Here is a 21,142-nt window from a genome sequence, read left to right as displayed (position 1 = left end):
AAATTTATTGACATAAAAAGAAGGATGAATGTAATTTATTTAGTTCAAAATACATTTTACTGTTCTCAGAAAACAGAAAAAATGTTTATTTGGAAAATAATCATTCTTTTTCGCTTAAATCAAATGTTCAAACTGTTAAGAGGAAGGTGAGTGGCGGCTTTAATATTGAGTTTATGCAAAAAACAATATTTATTTGTCAAATAAACATTATTTCCTGTTTTTTCTGACAGCAGTAAAATGTATTTTAAGTTAAATATATTACACAAATTCTTCTTTTTGTCAATAAATTTAATTCAAAAAAATTTTTTTTGGAGACCCTGTATAAATAATTAGTTAATGTTTATATTACTGAATAGAGAATTGAATTACCTTGCAAATAAGCTATCACACGACCCCTATTCTCATTTAAAAAAATTATAGATGACGTCATCACGTACAGATGGGTGACGTCACTAGTATGATACATATGTCAAAAAGTCGCAATTTGAAAATAAAAATTGACCTGTTTTGGGATTTTTTACCAAAATCGTCCATTCTCGAGAAAATGAATTTATTCCAACCTTTACGTGCTCACTGTATAAAATATTGTATTATCTCGGAATATCCAACTATTAATGAAAATATTTTTACGTTTCCTTAACAGTTTACACATTGTAACATGAATTGTTTTCACAATGACTGATTCAGTTACAGACAAAAATCACAATGAATAAAATATCACTATCGTAAATTAGCCCACCTCTAGACTCGTTCGGTTGATTTAAAACAGAATGAAATGGTAAATGTAGGCGGGCTTTTGCATTTACGTAGCTTAGTTCAGAATCCAGCAGTCGACTGAGGTATTGTACTTGTATAATATAATAATTATTTGAAAATATTTTGTTGGCCTACCGCCTAGAGCCGAAATACATGTATTGGCTATGATCCGTTTAAATATCGCTGGACCTGTATATACTGGGGTATAATGTACAAGAATAAGATTGTATAAGAACGTTTAATGTATAAAGATAACGACTTATAGTCTGAACAAATTATAAAAAAAGACCATTTTTGGGAAAAGTTATTTAGCAGTTATTTAGGCCCGGTACTTTATGTCTCGGTTAACAGCCGGTTAGTTAACCGTGGTTTAATCGGGACCTCTTTACAGTCTCTTGCGTTGTAATAAATGCAATTACAAGTATTATTATAATTATAAATAAGTATAATAATTATTATAATTGCATTTATTACAACGCAAGGGACCCTAAAGCGGTCCCGATCAGGGCTGCTTTATCCATTAGGCAATATAGGCAGTTGCCTAGGGCGGCAAATTAGGAGAGAGCGGCAAAAATACTGTACAAAAAATATTTGTATATAAAACTTAAAATCGAATGACATTTAAGTACCGGGTGTCCCAATAAGAATGGCTCTCGGCCATATCTCAGGACCCGTTAATAGTAGAGCTTTGAAATAAAAAATTTTATAACAAAAGTTGCCTCAGGAAAAGCCTGGAAATTATTTTCATAATTGTGGGTCCACCGCTAGAGGGCATAATTGAATATCAAAAACAAAAAAATCTAAATTTTACAAAATTTTCCTAATGAAGGGGCACTGGAAATTCGATTATTGTATTCTTCATCAAATTCTGCGCATATTTGATTTAACAAATTTAACTCTACCTTTGCAAATAAGAGGTGGGGGTGAGTGGGAACCTTGTTATGAAAAAATGGCTGTAAGTCCGGTTTTGCTAAATCAAATTTTGAAAACTGGGTCTTGTTGAAGACAGATCTTTTTCTTCAATGTAAGCGTGATAATTTTGAACCATCCTAATAGGTAATAAGCCAGCTGGGAGGCGTTATTTAATTTTTTTCAGAAATCTAGTTTTCTTTGGAAAATATTAAATACAAACATGCATTTTTAATACCATATTACAAAATTAGACAAAATTAGCAACAGAATAGCGAAAACCGCATGTTAATACCTTTTTTCTATCTCGAGATATCTTACAAAACGTGTAAATTTAAAAACATAACTGTTACTGTCACCGGTAAACGAAATCCATTAAAAGTAGTGTGCTATGGAAACAACAAAGAAACATTTTCCAGCTGTCAACGTATATTAGGTCTTTTCAACGCTTCTCATTTGTTTCGAGCCTCGTTCATATCTCGTATATTAATATTATACACGGATTATACGGCATATGACAGAGGCTCGAAACAAATGAGAAGCGTTGAAAAGCCCTATTACAAAGAAATAAAAACAACTATTTAGTGATGACATAAACGTTCAAATTTTTGCCCATCATTTTCGTTGCAAACATTTACTCTTTCAAGAGTAGATTGAACAGCAGTCTCAATTTCTGCTCTCGATATGCTTTGAATGGCGTTTAGTATTCTCTGGATAATGTATTCTAGAGTAGTATATATGATGGGCAACAATTTGAATATTTAGGTCGTCACAAAGTAGTTCTTTTTGTTCTGTGTTATATTTAATTTTAATAGTTTTGCTTCTCTTTATATTGTTGTTTTAATTAATTATATTTTTATACGTTGACATTTGGAAAATGTTATTTTGTTTTTTCCCACAGCACACTACTTTTCATTAACTTAGTTTACCGGTGATAGTAACAGTTATGTATAAAATTTACACGTTTCTCGGGATATCTTGAGATAGAAAAAAGGTATCGACATGCGGTTTTCGCTATTCTATTGCTAATTTAATCTAATTTTATAAAGTATGATTAAAAATGCATACTTATATTTAATATTTTACAAAGTAAACTAGATTTCTGAAAAAAATTAAATAACGCCTCCTAGCTGGCTTATTACTTATTAGGATGGTTCACAATTATCACGCTTACATTGAAGAAAAAGATCTGTCTTCAATAAGACCCAGTTTTCAAAATTTGATTTAGCAGAACCGGACTTACAGCCATTTTTTCATAACAAGGTTCCCACTCACCCCCACCTCTTATTTGCAAAGGTAGAGTTAAACTTGTTAAATCAAATATGCGCAGAATTTGATGAAGAATACAATAATCGGATTCCCAGTGCCCCTTCATTAGGAAAATTTTGTAAAATTTAGATTTTTTTATTTTTGATATTCAATTACGCCCTCTAGCGGTGGACCCACAATTATGAAAATAATTTCCAGGCTTTTCCTGAGGCAACTTTTGTTATAAAATTTTTTATTTCAAAGCTCTACTATAAAAGGTTCCTGATATATGGCCGAGAGCCATTCTTATTGGGACACCCGGTACATAGTACATCCATCAATGGAATATAAGTGGGCATTCATTTGAAAACAAATTACATTTTCTTAACACTATTCATTCAAAAAGGACAGAAGTCGTAAATTTAGGGATTATTGGGCCGTCGTCAGCACCGCAAAGGCGGCGGGCGCACTGTTCTATAATTTTTTTTAAAGTTAATCCTTTTGGGTTATTCGTGGTTGAAAATTTGCCATTTTCATTGAAAAATGTCGCCTTTTCGGACGGTTTTTTGCGAATACCTTAAAAATTATACATCTAACGAAAAAAACTATATAAAACATTTTTGTAGCTTATGAAAAATCAAAGAGATTCGTCATAAGTCTTCTAGTGATAACATAAAAAGAGATATGGTAGGTGAAAAGAAATTTTTTTGTGCATTCTCAAATGGGTGTGTTCAACTTAATAACAGAGCAATGGCCGATTTTACGGGTATAATGCTATCAATATCTTTTGTAAGTATTGCCTGAAAAGACATTTAAAACAACCGCACTGTTAAATTTCGATTACATTCAAACTAAGCGAGATATGGTGCAACAAAAAAGGATGACTAATTTATTTTAAGATAAAATACGAAATATGTATATATTTTAACCCCTCATCCACCAGATTTAAATGCATCGTTTTGCTTCTACAATACCTTTTACTATAGTGTTATTTCTATGTTCAACAAGTTGGACGGGTTTAAAATGTATGGTTTTTGAAAAAAAATAAAATCAAATTATAGAGAGCATTTTTAAATTTTTTTTTAATCTTCCTTTTTCTCTATGTAACTCGAAAATGATAATGAGATACAGTAATGAAAGAAAAATAAAATTGTTATCTAAAAGAAAACCTACATTTTTATAAGGTATTTTTTACGTATCTCTTATCACTTTCGAATTACATGGAGAAAAAGGAAGATTTTTAAGAAAATTTAAAAATGTGCTCTATAATTTGATCTTATTCTTTTCAAAAACCATTCATTTTAAACTCGTCCAACTTTTTGAATATAGAAATAACACTATAGTAGAAGGTATTCTAGAAGAAAAACGATGCATTTAAAATCTGGTGGATGAGGGGTTACACATACTTCTTATTTTTCCTTAAAATACATTAGTCATAATTTTTTTTGTACCATTTCTCGCTTAGTTTGAATGTAACCGACATTTAACAGTTCTCGTTTTAAAGGTCTTTTCAAGCACTACAATAGGTATTCGTAGCATTATAACCCTAAAATCGACAATTTCTCTGCTATTTTAAGTTGAATACACCAATTTGAGCATGCACCAAAAAAATCTTTTTTCATCTACCATCTCTTTTTTTTATTAAGGTTTAATTATTTAAGGTTTATTTAAGTTAAAAACTAGAAGATTTATGATAAAATGAATCTCTCTGTCTGATTTTTGATAATCTACAAAAATGTTTTATATAGTTTTTTTCGTTAGATGCACAATTTTTATGGTATTCCCAAAAAAACAGACTCCGAAAAGTGTCATTTTTCAATGAAAATGGCAAATTTTTAACCACGAATAATTCAAAAAGTATTGATTTTTCAAAAAATGTATAAAACAGTTATTTCTTAGAATTAGGTTCTCTGGCCACTTCCGGTGTTAGTTTGATAATAGTTATTTTCCTAACTAGTGCGGAAAGTGATACTTTCACGCACGAGACTGCCGTTGACTCGAACGACGCGATAGCGGAGTTCGGACAAGCAGTCGAGTGCGGGGAAGACACTTTCCGCATGAGTTAGGAACAATATTTTTTCTAAAGCCGTACTTTTGGAAAAAAGCCACAAAAAATTAAATTTTTTCATATCAATTTTTATTTAGGAGTGAAAATACACCAATTTATTCTTTGACAAGGTTGTCAAAACCAAAATTTTTAAATAATGGGTTACCACGACGACGATATTGGTTTCCATGACGACGATTTCAAACCATTGTATTTAGGTTTGTTCTAGCATCAGTTTCAAACGGTTTGAAACCATCAGCGAATAGTCGACCAGCGCGAGTAGAGGGGATAGCACTGGTGGCTGTATTATGTTCTCTCACTGACCAACTGTTTGCTGACGGTTTCTGACTAGTTTGACTGTTTGCTAGAACAAACCTATTGTCTACTGATTTGACTTTTAAATAATATGTCAAAATAATTTTATTTCATCGAATTATTGCGTTAATTTCATTAAAACATGAACAAAATAAGATACATTTGGGTGATTATCTGAAAAGTGAGTCTCACCATGTCTTTGTATCAGAAATTGAACAAAAATAATTTAATTATAATACTAAAATCATTACTGAAATGCATAACATGTACTCAATTAGTGCATTCGAATAATTTTTCAATTAAAATTATTTTTAGTAATAATTTCATGTAAATAATGTTAATTTGTAATTCCCGTGTCATGTCCCGAAACTCATATCACAAATATGTTCATCACAGTTTCTTTATCCTTCTACTTTTAACAACCTCTGTTTGTAATTTGATTAAAAGAATAATTTAATATTTAAAATCTTGAAACTCAAAGCTACATAAAGTCAAAATTCAACTACAAAAAAAATTATATATTTTGTCCCTGGCAAAATGAGTAATTCCCGTGTTACAAACAAAAATTGTTTGTAAAAATCATAGATGTCTCTACTTTCAACGACGCTGACAGCCGGAAGCTTGTGAATCACCGCTGTGACTCCTAACCTATTTGTTAAGCATTGGAAAGCAACGAGAGTGGATGTATTACTGTTTAAAGCACTGCAACCACGTGTGTAATATTCAACAGTGTAATTCCCGGGGTAAGTTTATTTTTGGTAAAAATAACAAATTTTGCAAATTTTTATGCATCATTCAATGTTAGACTTATTTAGAGTCTGCTTTATAATATAATATTATTCAATTTTTTATTTTAAAGCTTATAATGAACGTAAAACACGTATTTTGTAATTCCCGGGTCAGTAATTCCCATGTCTTTTTAGTGACACGGGAATTACAAGCAAGACACGGGAATTTCAACCACTTGTTATTTTATTATTGATGTTAATTTTTTTTCCAGAATCATGGCTAAACTTTCCAAAGAAGAGCTTTTACGAAGAAAACGAGAAAGGGAGAGAGAAAGACGCAGGAAAATAAGAGAAGATCCAATCAAAAGAGCTGAACAACAACAAAAAGAAAAAGAAAAGTACCTGAGGCAACGAAAAAGTAAAATAAAAAAATCTATCAATGAGATGACTCCAAGACAACAAAGACTGAAGAGGAAACAATGGAGAACTAATTTAGCTGCATTCAGACAAAGACAAAAAGCTCTGAAGGAGACTGGACAACATTTGGAAAACAATACACCCCCAAATTCTTCAGATGAAGAAAATGTACCAGAAAACATTAGAGCCGATATTGGGCGAAGAAGGGCTATTCAAAATAGAGTTAAAAGACATAGAGAAAAAGTAAAAACAAGAGAGAAAATTAAAAAGCTAGAAGCTGCACTAGAAAAATACAAAAAAAGGTATCAGAGACTTAAAGCGGAAAAACAGAAAAAAGAGCTAGAGATGAAACAGCCTAGAACTCCTTTAACACCACTAACGAACACTGATTTGATTATCGATGAAACACCGTGTACTCCAAGAAAGAAACTTAAAGTTGATGAAATTAAGAAAAAGATTCTTTTTGGTCAGGTTATGGAGGAACAACTAAGACATTCATACAAAGAGTGTGAGCAAAATAGAACAAAGCAAGTTATAAAGAAACTTATGTCTGGAAATATTATAAGAAAATATGGATTGAAAAAATACTGCTCAAGAAAGATTGGGTTTAGGAATTTGAGCCCCAAAAAATATCAAAATAAGTCTATCTTAGTACATGAAAAAAAAAGGTCTGTAGGTATGGATACTGTTCAACGACAGATACATAAGTATTTTAACGAGGATTTAAATTCGAGAATTTGTGCTGGAAAAAAAGAGTACATAACTCGAAATAAAGTAACGAAACAGAAACGATATTTAGCAGATACAATGATTAACCTTCACAAGAGATTTTTGAATACTTATCCAGGTATTAAGGTGAGCTACGCGTTTTTTTACAGATGTCGTCCGTTTTGGATATTGCAAATGAAAGTTTCCAGTAGAGATACTTGTATGTGCACTACACACGCAAATATGGAGCTTATTACTTCTAGTTTATTTCAATTCGGAGTTTTAAGTTCAAAAAATTTGACTACCATTATTAAAAGTTTATGCTGCGAGAAAAAGACTGAAAATTGTCTATTCCGTGTGTGTGAAAAATGTCAAGAGGCTGTTATAACATACAATAACCACGATAAAAACAAGCCTGTCAAATATTATAAATGGTCAACAAAAAAAGAAGGATATTACGACCCCAAAAGTAACACAAATAAAACTACGATTAAAACCGTAAAAATTCTTGTTACAATAACATTGGGATCTTTAATTAATGAATTTGAATCCAAATTGACTGGATTTTTGGCACACGAAGCATGAATATGTCAACAATTCCAGGTAATTTCGGGCCTTAAGAAGCAACTTTCGCAGAAATCTATCCTAATACACTGCGACTTTAGCGAAAATTATAATTTAAAATATGCCCAAGAAACACAATCGTTTCATTTCGGAGGCTCAAGGCAACAAATCAGTTTACATACAGTCGTCGTCTACAAAACAACTGCAGATTCTATTGTTAAACCTACCTCTTACTGTACGATGTCAGAATGTCTTAAGCATGATGTTCCTGCTATTTGGGCCCACTTATTACCAGTGCTAAAGGATTCAATAGGAGATGCCACTACAGTTCACTTTTTAAGTGATAGCCCAGCGACCCAATATCGCAATAAATTTATGTTTAATTTTTTGGTCAAAAATTTAAATCGACACTTTAGTCAAATAAAAATGGTGACATGGAATTATTGCGAGGCTCGACATGGAAAAGGACCACCTGATGGTATTGGAGGGGTATGTAAACGAACTGCTGATCGTATTGTAGCACAAGGATCTGATATTGATTCACTAAGAACACTCATAGACGTGCTTGAGAAAAATTGTGCAAAGATTAAGTTTTATGTCATCACGGAACAAGAAATTAATAAGATAAGGCAACAAGTGGAACAAAATGATAACCTTATTTTTAAAGGTACTATGAAAGTACATCAGGTAGTAACAAAATTTTCGTCAAAATGTTGGTTTCGCAGTTTGTCTTGTTTCACGTGTGAAGAAACATGCCATCATTATGGACTTGGATGTTTGAAGTATAAAGATTTTGATTCTAAAGATGTTCCCTGTACAAGCAAGACTTCAAAGTTGAGATATGAAGATGTTTACAGTGATTCTGAAGAAGATGGAGTTGTAATGTCTTCAAAAATAAAACCAGGTTGCCACATTCTTGTCGAAGTTAAAATTGACGCTAAGAAAAATGTTTCCAATGAAAAATACAAATATGCAGCTATATGCCAAAGCGAGATGGATGAAGATGGAGAAGTTAAGTTATGTTCCTCAAAATATGCGAAAGTAAATCGAAGTTATTTAGTTTGGACGAAGAAGACATCTCATATGTAGATTTTAATAATATTTTACGTATTCTTCCGGATCCAACTCTTGTCTGCAAAGGCAATCGAATTTACTATTCGTACCCAACGGAACTTGACGTTTTTGAAAAATAAGGTTTTTTAGTTTTTTAAGATTTAGAAACATATTTAGGTTATCTTTTTTTATTTATGTTTGAGTTAGAAAGACATTTGATTTGTATACTTTTTACATTATAACACACATTTTATAATCACTAGTATTTTATTGTAATTCCCATGCACTTGGCGTAATTCCCGTGTCTGCCCTTTTCAGAAAATTGTAAAAAAATCAAAAACCGGTCTTAATTCAGAACGTTTTTTGATAAAATCTTTTTTCTAATAAAAAACCACATCTAATAAAATGAAAATTTGATATCTTATTTGAACTTTTTTGTTTGCCAAAAATCTGTATTATGAGACTCACTTTGCAGAGAATCACCCATTTGAAATAAATTAGTAAATAATATCTGAATATTAGTTTATTGCATGTATTATAGTATAATAATGCCATATTAGAAGGTATTCTACTTTACTTTCACGCACGCCGTGCGGGAAAGTGCAACTTTCGGAAACGAAATGCGTGCTAGAAAGTGCTTAAGAACGGCCGTAGAAAAAAAATTCCACTCCCGAGAACGGGTGGGAACCACCTCTAAGTTAAAAGTGTCATAGGATATAGCGTAGACTTTGTTTCTTGAGCTATTCCCTACTTACAGTGAAAATATAAAGTAATTTGATGCAGTAGGATGGAATTCGGAGCCAAATACCCTCACTGACTGCACTAATAATACCTACATCATTCATACATGAATGCATTCACTTAAACGTTCATTTGGATACCACAATAAATTTTTTATTATTACCTCAAATGCGATTAAAATAATAACATGTTATTTTTCATAATATCGAAAATTGTGATGATGTAAAGTTGTTTAGAACTAAAAACCATGTTCCAATTGTAATTAAATCCTTCTTATTGAAATATTCTGAACTATAAAGGTACTTTATTCTTCATCGATATTCATCTTTTCTGACATACCTCGTATAAAATATATCAAATTTGATATAAGGTGGTTGTATTTAAGGTTTTAAACCATGCAGAACTTTTTACAGACTAACGTTTTTCGTAAAATTAATAATAAAAGAGTTACCATAATTGAAATAACTGAACGTTATCCATAATTAAAAAAAAATCTAATTTTTTTTTCAATTAGAAGGATGAAATTGCACATTAGAATATAGTTCTTAATTCCGAACAACTTTTCATAATAACAATTTTCAAGATTGTGAAAAATAAAGCTACTTTACTCTTGAGTGAAATTCATATTTTTTGACATACCTCGTATAATATTCATAAAATTTGATATCTGATGGCTGAATCTTAGGTTTTAGACCATGCAGAGCTTTTTATGAAGAATAACTTTTTTTCGTAAAATTAATAATAAAAAAGTTCTCCATATGGTTCCAACTTACAGGGACATACTGTATTGTATATGTTACAGTTCAAGTTGATTCTCAGTTAGAGTTGACTCCAACTAGTTGGAGTCAACTCCAACTGAAATGAGCAGTAAAAGTTGATTTTAAAAATTGAAATCAACTTTTACTAGTTGGAGTTGACTCTTACTGGATCGATTCAGTAAATGTTGATTATACGAGAATCTCAAGTGCATTTTTGATGAGTGTGCGTTTCTTTGTTTTGACAGTTTCAATTACTTATTAGTATAGTTTGTAACGTCGCCCCCGTTAGGTAAATTATTCTGATTCGATTTTTTGCACAAACTTACTCAAAGAAATATGTACATCCGTATAACAATCTTTATAACAAATACACATGGTGTCACGCGGTACCGCGGTCTTAAAAATTGTTTAACCAATTTTTGTTAACCAAATTCACAAAAATAATTTTTATCTACTCTATCTCATATTATGTAAAGCAGCGGTTCTCAATCTGTGGTACATGTACCACTGGTGGTACATATAATTATTTGCGGTGGTACACAAAACACACAAAAACTTAAAATAGTAGTACATAGTAAATCTTGATTATACAATCTAAAAATATAGAAATACAATAAAATAAACTTTAGATGGTACATGACTCATAAAGATTGAGAACCGCTGATGTAAAGGTTTTATTGTGTGAAAATTGTAAATATAGATAGCAGTACATAAAGGGTTTAAAGTGTGTCTGAAGTAACAATGTATTTTAAATGGGTTTTACTTTTTCGCACTGTTTTTTAGCACACTGTCATATAATTAAACATCCTTAACTTTCGCCTTCGGGAGGAAATCAGACACGCCCTTGCAACGGCAACTGAAATGCTCACAAAACAGTGACCACGGAAGCAAAGATGAATGACAGAGGAAATATTGGATTTAATGGATGAAAGAAGAAAATGAATATTACCATCCTTGTATTATAAGCTTTCATTTGACACATCATTTGTCATATCGGAAAAGAAATGAAAGGCAGAATTTACAAATCAGTCATCAGACCAATAATGACATACGCGGCAGAAACACAACCCGACACAGAGAGGACAAAACGATTGCTCGAAACAGCCGAGATGAAAACCCTTCGAAAAATCGATAGTAAGACTCTATGGGACAGAGCTAGAAGTACAGATATACGACGGAGATGTAAGGTGGATAACATTAATAACTGGGTAAGAAACAGAAGAATAGAATAGAATGTAGTCAGGACAGCGAGAGACGGTTCCCCAATAGGAGGACGTTTAGTGGGAAGACCACGAAAGCGATGGAACGACAACTTACTAGAGGCACATTGAAAAAACAGACAAAGTAATGTCTATACAAAAAGAAGAAGAAGAAGATTTGTCATTCTACCTGTTATAATGACGGAGGAGTTATATTTGCGGACGGAAGGATAGACAGCCTAGGTTAAATTTGTCACCTTAAGTACCATCCTTGGATATTAATCTTTCCTTTGACACCTCATTTGTCATTCTACCTGTTATAATTAACGAGGAGTTATACTCGCTGTCGGACAGATGGTACTAGGCAGTACCGTGGTCGAAAAATTGTTTAATAGTTATTTATGTACCAAGTCAGTAAAGTGGCTCTTTATCGAACGAGTCTGATATTACGAGCAGAGGAAGCGAAGCGAGCAACAGACGCGTTCGATAAAGAGTATTGAGGTGGTGCGTACAAAATTGTATCGTCAATCATAAAAAACATTAACACTTACTTACAACTTTGAGGAAATTTATTTAATTTTAGACGAAATAAAAAATTCGTATGACAGTAATGACAGTAATTACAGATGACTTTTGCACGATGGCCGGTTTTGATGTTTAATCGATAGTTATCAATATTGTATACCTACCTAATTACTAAATCTGTAAAGTTTTGATTTATTTTGTATGAATATAATTGCGAAACACTACAGAATTTTACTTTTTGACATAAATTTTATTAATAATAAGATAAATTTTGTACAATATTTTTAATAATTAAAGTAAATAAATTTTAATTTCACTCAAATAAATAATCGATTGCTGCCATTGACCACTTACATTCAATCTCGGTTAATTTGATTAATAATCGCGGCAGGTAAAGTAACATTTTTCTTTCAATACAACAAAGTGTGATACTTTACTGCCGAAAATGAGGGCAAATGAGTACAATAATGAATGATTTTAGTGACGTTTGGCGATAAATAATGATTTTAAACAAATTAGCAAAAATAATTTTTTCACTTCGTACAAATTTTTTTTAGATCCTTTGGGCCTTTTTTTCTCTAAAATTGACTGTTGTCGAGTTATTAGCGACTTAAAATTTGAAAATCGCCAAAATAACCATTTTCAATGTTTAATAACTCGGTTAAAGATAATTATTGTGAAAGTCGAGCGAGCGGCCGTGGAGTAACGGCATAATCGCTGGCCTCACACGCCAGTGCACGTGGGTTCGAGCCCTGCCACAGACAAACCATTTTCATTTCCAATAATGACACGAGCCGTCTCACCGTGCCTCGGAGAGCAGGTTAAGCCGTAGGTTCCCCTGGGCTAGTGTACATCGACACTAGTTACTTGAAACAGGGTTAAAGGTGTAATTGGCGCCGGAACTGTCCGAAAGGCAAAAATGCCATACGATATTATATATTATGAAAGTCAGAAACTAAAAAAAAATCAAAGGTTAAAGCTACCTCTATAAGATTCTGAAGAAATTTTTGTCATTATTTCATTAATAAGATATTATTTTTAATTATCAACAATGAGCGCTAACCGTGTATTGAGGCGGCCGTCAATGTGAGTGCGAGTGAGATTCACCATTGGACGGCTGGAAAGCATCTTTAGCACTCACCAAAGTAATTATAATACATACAATAAACTAATATTTAGATATTATTTACTAATTTATTTCAAATATATCTTATTGTGTTCATGTTTTAATGAAATTAACAAGAGAATTCGATGAAATAAAATAATTTTGACATAATATTCGAAAGTCTAATCAGTAGACAATAACAGTGGTTTTGAATCGTCGTCATGGAAACCAAGATCGTCGTCATGCTAACCAATTATGCTGAAAGTTTGGTTTTGACAACCTTGTCAAAGAATTAATTTGTGTATGTATTTTCATATTAATTAAATTAATTGATTAAGATTTGGTCATTTTTTAAAGACTCGTAGAAAAAATATTGTTTCTAACGCTTGCAGATAGTCTCTTTTCCGCACTCGACTGCTTGCCGAACTCCGCGTCGTTCGGCAAACTGCAGTCGCGTGCGGAAAAGTATGACTTTCTGAACTTGTTAGGAAAATTATTTTGTGAAGTGAAAAAATTATTTGTGTGAATTTGTAGGACCTCTTTTTGAGTAAGTTTGTGCAAAAAATTCGAATCGGAGTAATTTACCTAACGGGGGCGACGATACAGCCTAGACTAATTTGAACATATTCAGTAACATTTAATTTCTAGAATCGGCTGTTTGTGTGAATCAGAATCAACTTTTACTAAATGGCATTGGGAAGAGTATACTTTTCCTAGTTGGAGTCTACTTTTACTAGTAAATGTTGAATATAAATCTTCATTTTATATTTATAATCAACTTTTACTGAAACCAGCCGTTAGAGTTGACTCCAACTAGTTGGAGTCAACTCCAACTGGATAATCAACTTGAACTGTAACATATATAAACGATCTCTATATTAACCATAACTTAACAGTTTTAAGCACTTTGCGCAAAAATTAGCCCGACGTACTAACGGAATTACATACTGTGGTTTAATTTATGTTTGTTCCGTTTCTTTGTATCTGTTATCTTTTATTTTAGCGTTTGTTCCGTTTTCGTGTATATCTCATGTTAGAAATAGATATTTTTAACCTAACAAGTAAATAAATAAATACTATAAAATGAGAATTTCTTTTAAATACGTATTCTTAGACAAAGCCTAACGCGCAACCGATTACGTGACAGAAAAGAGTGCAACTGTTCCCGGGTTAAACAAACCAGAAGGGTGCCGGGCGAAATTTTTGGGCAGAAATTATTTAAACAATTTTTTTAAACAAATTCAAAAGATCACCTTTTTTGCGCTGGAAAAATATTTTTTAGGGTTTTTGGGTAATTTTAAACAAAAATGATCTTTTCATTTTTCTCAAAAGTTGGCAGTTCGAGTTGTCAGAGAATCAGGGCGGGATTTACATGTTGAACCCTACTAGGCATTAATATTTCTGGCGCCCTACGCCTTGATCTCCCCCTCCCCCAACCCCCTTATAACCAACCAACTTTTGGCTTTACCAAGCTCTACCAAAAAACCAGCCAACGACTGGTAATATCCTTTTACTTTACTTAAAGTTATAGTTTCATACTGAAGCTCAGTACTGACTTTTTGAAATCGTTCTAAAACGGTACTTCAAAATATGGACAAAAATACTGTCTCTAGTGATTCAAGGTTTAATCTTAGAGCAGATGCATCACTACGAAACAAAGGTTTTTCGTTCCTATCATTCTCTATTAGTTTCAAAGATTCTGTAATAATTGCCGGCCAATTTTCTTTCAGAGCTCGACAAGCATCGTTTCTCGCTAACCAAGGTGTTTTAGATAGGCTTTGACGTACTACAGAGCATTTTGGTTCAAATAAAGCTCGCATCGATGTGTTGAACTTGTGAAAAAATTGTACAGTTCTTGAAGTAGACCCAAAACAGAAACAGCAATCACACATGAACTAACGGCCACAGATCCTACCAGATTTAAGGAAAGCGGCACGTGGGACATACTCAGCCTGAGGACATAGTTTTTTTTATTCTGGTTTGAACACCAGAGTCCCTGCCATATTACTGGCATTGTCATATTATGACTAACCACGGCATTTTGTGATATCCAAATCGAATTTATCACAAACATCGATAATAGCATTTACAATCTACAATCGACCAATATGCCTCCTAGACTGCCTTGGTAAGTTCTATGAGGCGCTTATCAAGAAGAGGCTGGAAGGCGTGTTGGAAGATGAGAGAGTGCTATCAAACCAGCAATATGGATTTAGAAAAGGCCGATCAGCAGTCGATGCCGCGGCCTGGATAAGGGACACGACTAGAGTAAGCAAAAAAAGTGAGTGGTCCTTGTTCTGTTGGACATTAAAAACGCTTTCAACTCAGCAAACTGGGGCCTCATTATAGACAGAATAGTCGAAAGTGGGGCTCCGGAATATGTGTCCAACATAATAAAAGACTACCTATCTGAAAGAACCGTATGCATATCCAAGAAAAAGAAGATGAAAATGACCGCGGGAGTGCCCCAGGGGTCAGTCCTGGGACCCTCACTATGGAATATATTATGTAACGGGGTACTAAAAATAAACACGGAGAGAGGAGTAAGGGCGATTGCATACGCGGACGACCTGGCCTTACTAGTCGAAAATGATTGGGGCATAATAGAAAAAGTAAACCGAGCAATAAAAAGAACCGCGGAATGGATAGAAGAAAATGATTTAAAACTAGCAGTAGAGAAAACGGAAGCTATAATCTTGAGGGGACCGAGATATAGAGAAAACATATTATTCGAGTACAAAGACTCCGTAATAAGACCCCAGAAAACAGTTAAATACTTAGGAATAACTTTTGATGACAAAATGAAATTCGGACCACACGTACAAGAGGCATGTCGGAAGGCGGACAGCCTTCCTACCAAGTTTGCAAAAATCGATTAAGCAGAACCGGACTTACAACGATTTTTTCATAACAAGGTTCCCACTCACCCCCACCTCTTATTTGCACAGGTAGACTTAAACTTGTGAAATAAAATATGCGCAGAATTTTATGAAGAATACGATAATCGGATTTCCAGTGCCCTTCCATTAGGCAAATTTTTAAAATTTCGATTTTTTAATTTTTGATATTTAATTACGCCCTCTAGCGGTGGACTTACAATTATGAAAATAATTTCCAGGCTTTTCTCGGGGCAACTTTTGTTATAAAATTTTTTTTCCCAAAGTTGTAGTATAAACGGTTCCTGAGATATGGCCGAGAGCCATTCTTATTGGGACACCCGGTACAGTCAAAAACAACTGAAACAGAATAAGAGGCAGACAAACAGGAGTAATCCTAGTCGCACGAAGAAGAAGAAGACCTGCATTACTCTTAAATGCCACCCCTACGCTGCCGAAAGGGAGATTCCGTACCCTGAAGAGGCATAGGTCTAAACGGGGATAAAACAACGAGTCTTCGTCGTTCCGTCACCTTCCTGATTTCTTTACAACATTTTTGAACAAAGAAACCGAATCAGAAATTTTTTCATACGTAAACAGATCACAACATGGACTATTTTAACAGTATATTTGTTGTTAGTAAATAGTAGCACACTCACCGTAAACAAATACTGTATGGCTTTGTTACAATACATTAAATATACCATTTCCATGAAACGCTCATCGTATAATCTGTATTGATTTCTTAAATAAGACCTAACTGAAAAAAAAAATACACGCAAATAGGGTCTTTGTGTCCAGTAATTGAATTACAACTGATCATTATGTAAATATTAGTATCAGACTTTTTGGGGTGTATTTCGGGATCGACTTTGAAGACTATTTTTTTTTATTATGTACACGAAATCAACTGTGGGAACCGAAACAGACGAGCCATTCTGCAGCGCTACTGGGTGGTTCCACAAAGTGGCTTAAAACCGCGATTTTGTAGCCCCTTTTTTTTGGTAGGTGGGAATCTTCTTAAGACCGTCTGGGAAGGTGTCCCAGGTGTGTCGGATTCAGTCCGTCCTATCTCTATCTTGCCGGGCCGCCTACTGACTAAACCCACCTCCTCTTTCTCCAGCCGACGGGTCCGGAAGCGCTCTTAGCGAGCATATCTGACCCGTCGACCTTACTCATAGCTCCCCTCCGGCACTCCCAGCATGTATTCCACGGATTAGCCGGCCGCCTGGTCGCCCCCCGCCCCCGAGCGCCGTTCCAAACCGGTCGCCGTGCGCGGGGTAGTAGGGCAGCCAGGACGCCACCCAAACCAAGATGGAACCAACCAAAGAATGCCAGTTGACAGTTACGAGTAACTCCAATCATTCATGCTTTCATCTATGCACGCCTTCTCATCCACCCATTCACTCACTCACTCTGATATTAAGATGGGGCAGTCTGTGTAGGTCGGATGTAAAAGGTCCTTCCCCACCGACTGCCCCACAACGATACGGACAAATATAACATAAGAAGAAGAAACAAGAATAAAAGAGATAAAAAAAGAAAAGAGCAGAGAAGGTATGCGGGAGAGAAAAGAAGAGAAAATAAATGGGAGAGAAACAGAGAATAGAAAGAAGAGATAGAGAACATGAACAGGACAAAGCAGAAAGTGAAAATAAAAGAACGGTAAGAGTTAAAAATAAAATTAAATAGGTTAATTAATAAAATCCGATAAAATAATAAATATCAGATAAAATCAGCTAAAAAGTAAAATAGATAAAATTAAATAGGCAGTCAGCGTGGTTAGGGTGTATAGGGTCCTCCCCCCGCTGACTACCAACCACAACACAAACGATTTTTTTTATAAATAAATAATATGATATGTAATATGGGTCATCCCGCCTGTAGTCGTCTCTCTTTTTCTTCTTTGTGCTTCATGGTTTTTGTGACAAAAGCAATGAACAAGTCGAAGTCCCTCCTGCTTCCGATAATTCTATCCATGAGCTCTTGTGGCTCACCTAGAGGAGACCCCAGATCCAGCTGCAGCTCAGTTCGCCCCGCACGATATGCAGGGCACACGAATACGATATGCCGCGCGTCATCCACCACCCCACACTCGGGACATAGATCGTCTGTCGTTTTCCTTATACGGAAGGTGTAGTTTCTGAACGATCCATCCTCCGTCAAGAACTGTATGAAGTAGTAGTTAACGCGACGATGTCGGCACTCGTACCACCTCACTACATCCGGAATCAGGCATCTCGTCCAGGCAGCCTTTCCGACTTCAGTTGCCCATTCCCTCTGCCACATCTCCAAGCTCCTCTTTCTTTCTTGTGTCCCTGAACCAATTGCCCCGTTGCCCCTCTGATGCATTCGGACCCTTTCTCTGGCCAGGATGTGCATCGGCACAGACCCAGCCACCACTTGTAAGGCAATGGTTGAAACGGTTCTGTATGCGCTGCACACCCTGATCAGAGGTTTCCTCTGTGCTCTAAGAAGCATGTCTCTGTATTTTGCCATCTCTAGAACCTTGTGCCACACTGGGGCACCGTATAGTAAGATGGACATGATTGATTGCAACATTACAACTCGTTTTTGTGATCCCGGACCCCCTATATTTGGCATTAATTTATTTAGTGTGGAGGTCATTTCTTCCGCCTTCCGACATGCCTCTTGTACGTGTGGTCCGAATTTCATTTTGTCATCAAAAGTTATTCCTAAGTAATTTATGGATTCGACCGTTACTTGATGGAAGTTCATTTTATCTAACAATAAAAGACTGAAAACGTTTGTTTTCTATACTTCCACAAAATTTATTATATCTAAGTGACTACAGCTGTTTCGGCGGAGTGCCTTTCTCAAGTAATATAGTTTACAATGTGTTTGCCTTTTTAATCTTCAACTGAAGAGGTTGAGGAGTGGGGAGCTATTTGTCTCGAGTTGGTCATTCAGAATTATATCTGTATTTTTCAGTTTATCATTTTTATCAGAAAAATACAGATATAATTCTGAATGACCAACTCGAGACAAATAGCTCCCCACTCCTCAACCTCTTCAGTTGAAGATTAAAAAGGCAAACACATTGTAAACTATATTACTTGAGAAAGGCACTCCGCCGAAACAGCTGTAGTCACTTAGATATAATAAATTTTGTGGAAGTATAGAAAACAAACGTTTTCAGTCTTTTATTGTTATTCCTAAGTATTTAACTGTTTTCTGGGGTCTTATTACGGAGTCTTTGTACTCGAATAATATGTTTTCTCTATATCTCGGTCCCCTCAAGATTATAGCTTCCGTTTTCTCTACTGCTAGTTTTAAATCATTTTCTTCTATCCATTCCGCGGTTCTTTTTATTGCTCGGTTTACTTTTTCTATTATGCCCCAATCATTTTCGACTAGTAAGGCCAGGTCGTCCGCGTATGCAATCGCCCTTACTCCTCTCTCCGTGTTTATTTTTAGTACCCCGTTACATAATATATTCCATAGTGAGGGTCCCAGGACTGACCCCTGGGGTACTCCCGCGGTCATTTTCATCTTCTTTTTCTTGGATATACATACGGTTCTTTCAGATAGGTAGTCTTTTATTATGTTGGACACATATTCCGGAGCCCCACTTTCGACAATTCTGTCTATAATGAGGCCCCAGTTTGCTGACTTGAAAGCGTTTTTAATGTCCAACAGAACAAGGACCACCCACTTTTTTGCTTACTCTAGTCGTGTCCCTTATCCAGGCCGCGGCATCGACTGCCGATCGGCCTTTTCTAAATCCATATTGCTGGTTTGATAGCACTCTCTCATCTTCCAACACGCCTTCCAGCCTCTTCTTGATAAGCGCCTCATAGAACTTACCAAGGCAGTCTAGGAGGCATATTGGTCGATAAGAGGATGCCGAATCGGGGGTTTCCCGGGTTTTAGGAGCAGAACTAGGTTCGCTTCCTTTAGGTCTCTGGGAAACTGTTGTTTCTGCAGTAGATCGTTGCATATTCTTCTGATCAAACTTGGTTTCTCCGTTGCTACTATCTTTATTGCCTCTGGTGGCAGCCCGTCAGGGCCGGGAGCTTTCCCTGTCTTCATCTCTTGACCAGCGGTTTTTATTTCCTCTTCTGTAAACTCCTCCACCATATTTGGAAATATTTTTATAACATTCTGGATGTCTTTGGTGGGGAAGAGGAGTTCAGCTGATTCCATCCGCTGGTCCTCATCCAATTTATATGGGGCGATTATTTTCAGGGCCTTCATAGTTATCTTGTAGGCATCGCCCCATACATCTTCGTCCAATGCTTTTATAAGGGCATGCCACTTTTCCTTTTTTTCCTGTTTTATTTTTTTATTTAATTCTTTCTTTAATTCCTTGTATATTTCCTTGAGCTCGAGGCTGCCCTGGCTTCTCGTATAATTCCTGCGAGCTCTGAGGCATCTCTCCCGTAGACCTTCAATCTCATCCGTCCACCAATAGGGGGATTTTTTATCATTCTTTTTCTTTACGGTGGCCAACCTTGCTGCATCTTTTAGTGCTCTTCTTAGTTGGCCAAGGTCAGAAATCTCTTCCTCGTTGATCTTTCTGACCTCCGACAGGTACGTGGTTTTGTTAAAATAGATGTCAGTGTGTCCTATCGGCCGTCTTATTCCCCCTTCACCTAAATTTCGTACCTAATGTATCGGTGGTGGGTAAACAGCTGGTCGTTGAGGACATCTCAGCCGTGTATTCTGCGGGATAGCCCTTCACTTGCTAATGTTACATCGATGTGTGTCTGGCTGGCCCCTCTCACAAAAGTTGGTTTGTTGTTGTTCAGAACTTGGAGGCCAGCCTGGGCCATCCATTCATTCCAGAGTTCCCCCTTTTTATCATTTATGGGGGAACCCCACAACCTTGACTTCGCGTTGATGTCCCCGGCAACGATCACGTCTTTTTCGTTTGTAGCGGCACTCATTATTTCGTCTACGATGCTTTGGTATCTCTGCATAGGGAGGATCGGCGACAGTGGCTGGCCACAACATGGTTAGTTGTTAAAGTACCTAATTTTTTTATTATCCAACATAAGCGATTGAATAAAAAACATAATGTTAAGAAAACCTGAGGCTATAGTTGGGTTTTAATTTCAGTATTTTATAAATGCTAGAATACTCCACAGGGTGTGGTGAACTTTGAGAAAAAATCACAGTTTGATTAGTACACCCGGTATACAATGACAATTTACCTGTCTAGCAACAATA

General features: G+C 35.2%; 2 protein-coding genes across 2 annotated transcripts in view; one reads left to right on the top strand and one right to left on the bottom strand.

Annotated features, from left to right (window-relative positions):
* The window catches only part of LOC126893182 (ceramide kinase), a 233,251-nt gene that overhangs the window by 81,570 nt on the left and 130,539 nt on the right, over nucleotides 1-21,142 (bottom strand). The window lies entirely within an intron of this gene.
* Nucleotides 5,753-7,715, top strand: LOC126893183 (trichohyalin-like). Its single transcript, XM_050663137.1, has 2 exons — nucleotides 5,753-6,018; nucleotides 6,276-7,715. Exon 2 carries the CDS (start codon nucleotides 6,280-6,282, stop codon nucleotides 7,711-7,713), a length of 1,434 nt encoding a protein of 477 aa, XP_050519094.1. The 5' UTR covers nucleotides 5,753-6,018; nucleotides 6,276-6,279; the 3' UTR covers nucleotides 7,714-7,715.

This window comes from Diabrotica virgifera, chromosome 10 (assembly GCF_917563875.1).
Source record: "Diabrotica virgifera virgifera chromosome 10, PGI_DIABVI_V3a".
Lineage (NCBI taxonomy): Eukaryota > Metazoa > Arthropoda > Insecta > Coleoptera > Chrysomelidae > Diabrotica > Diabrotica virgifera.
Note: the sequence above shows the minus strand (reverse complement) of the source record. Positions and strands in the feature narration are given on the sequence as shown.

Bases quoted from the DNA above. Each gene is read 5' to 3' on its own strand.
- LOC126893183 (XM_050663137.1), top strand. From the start codon at position 6,280: ATGGCTAAACTTTCCAAAGAAGAGCTTTTACGAAGAAAACGAGAAAGG.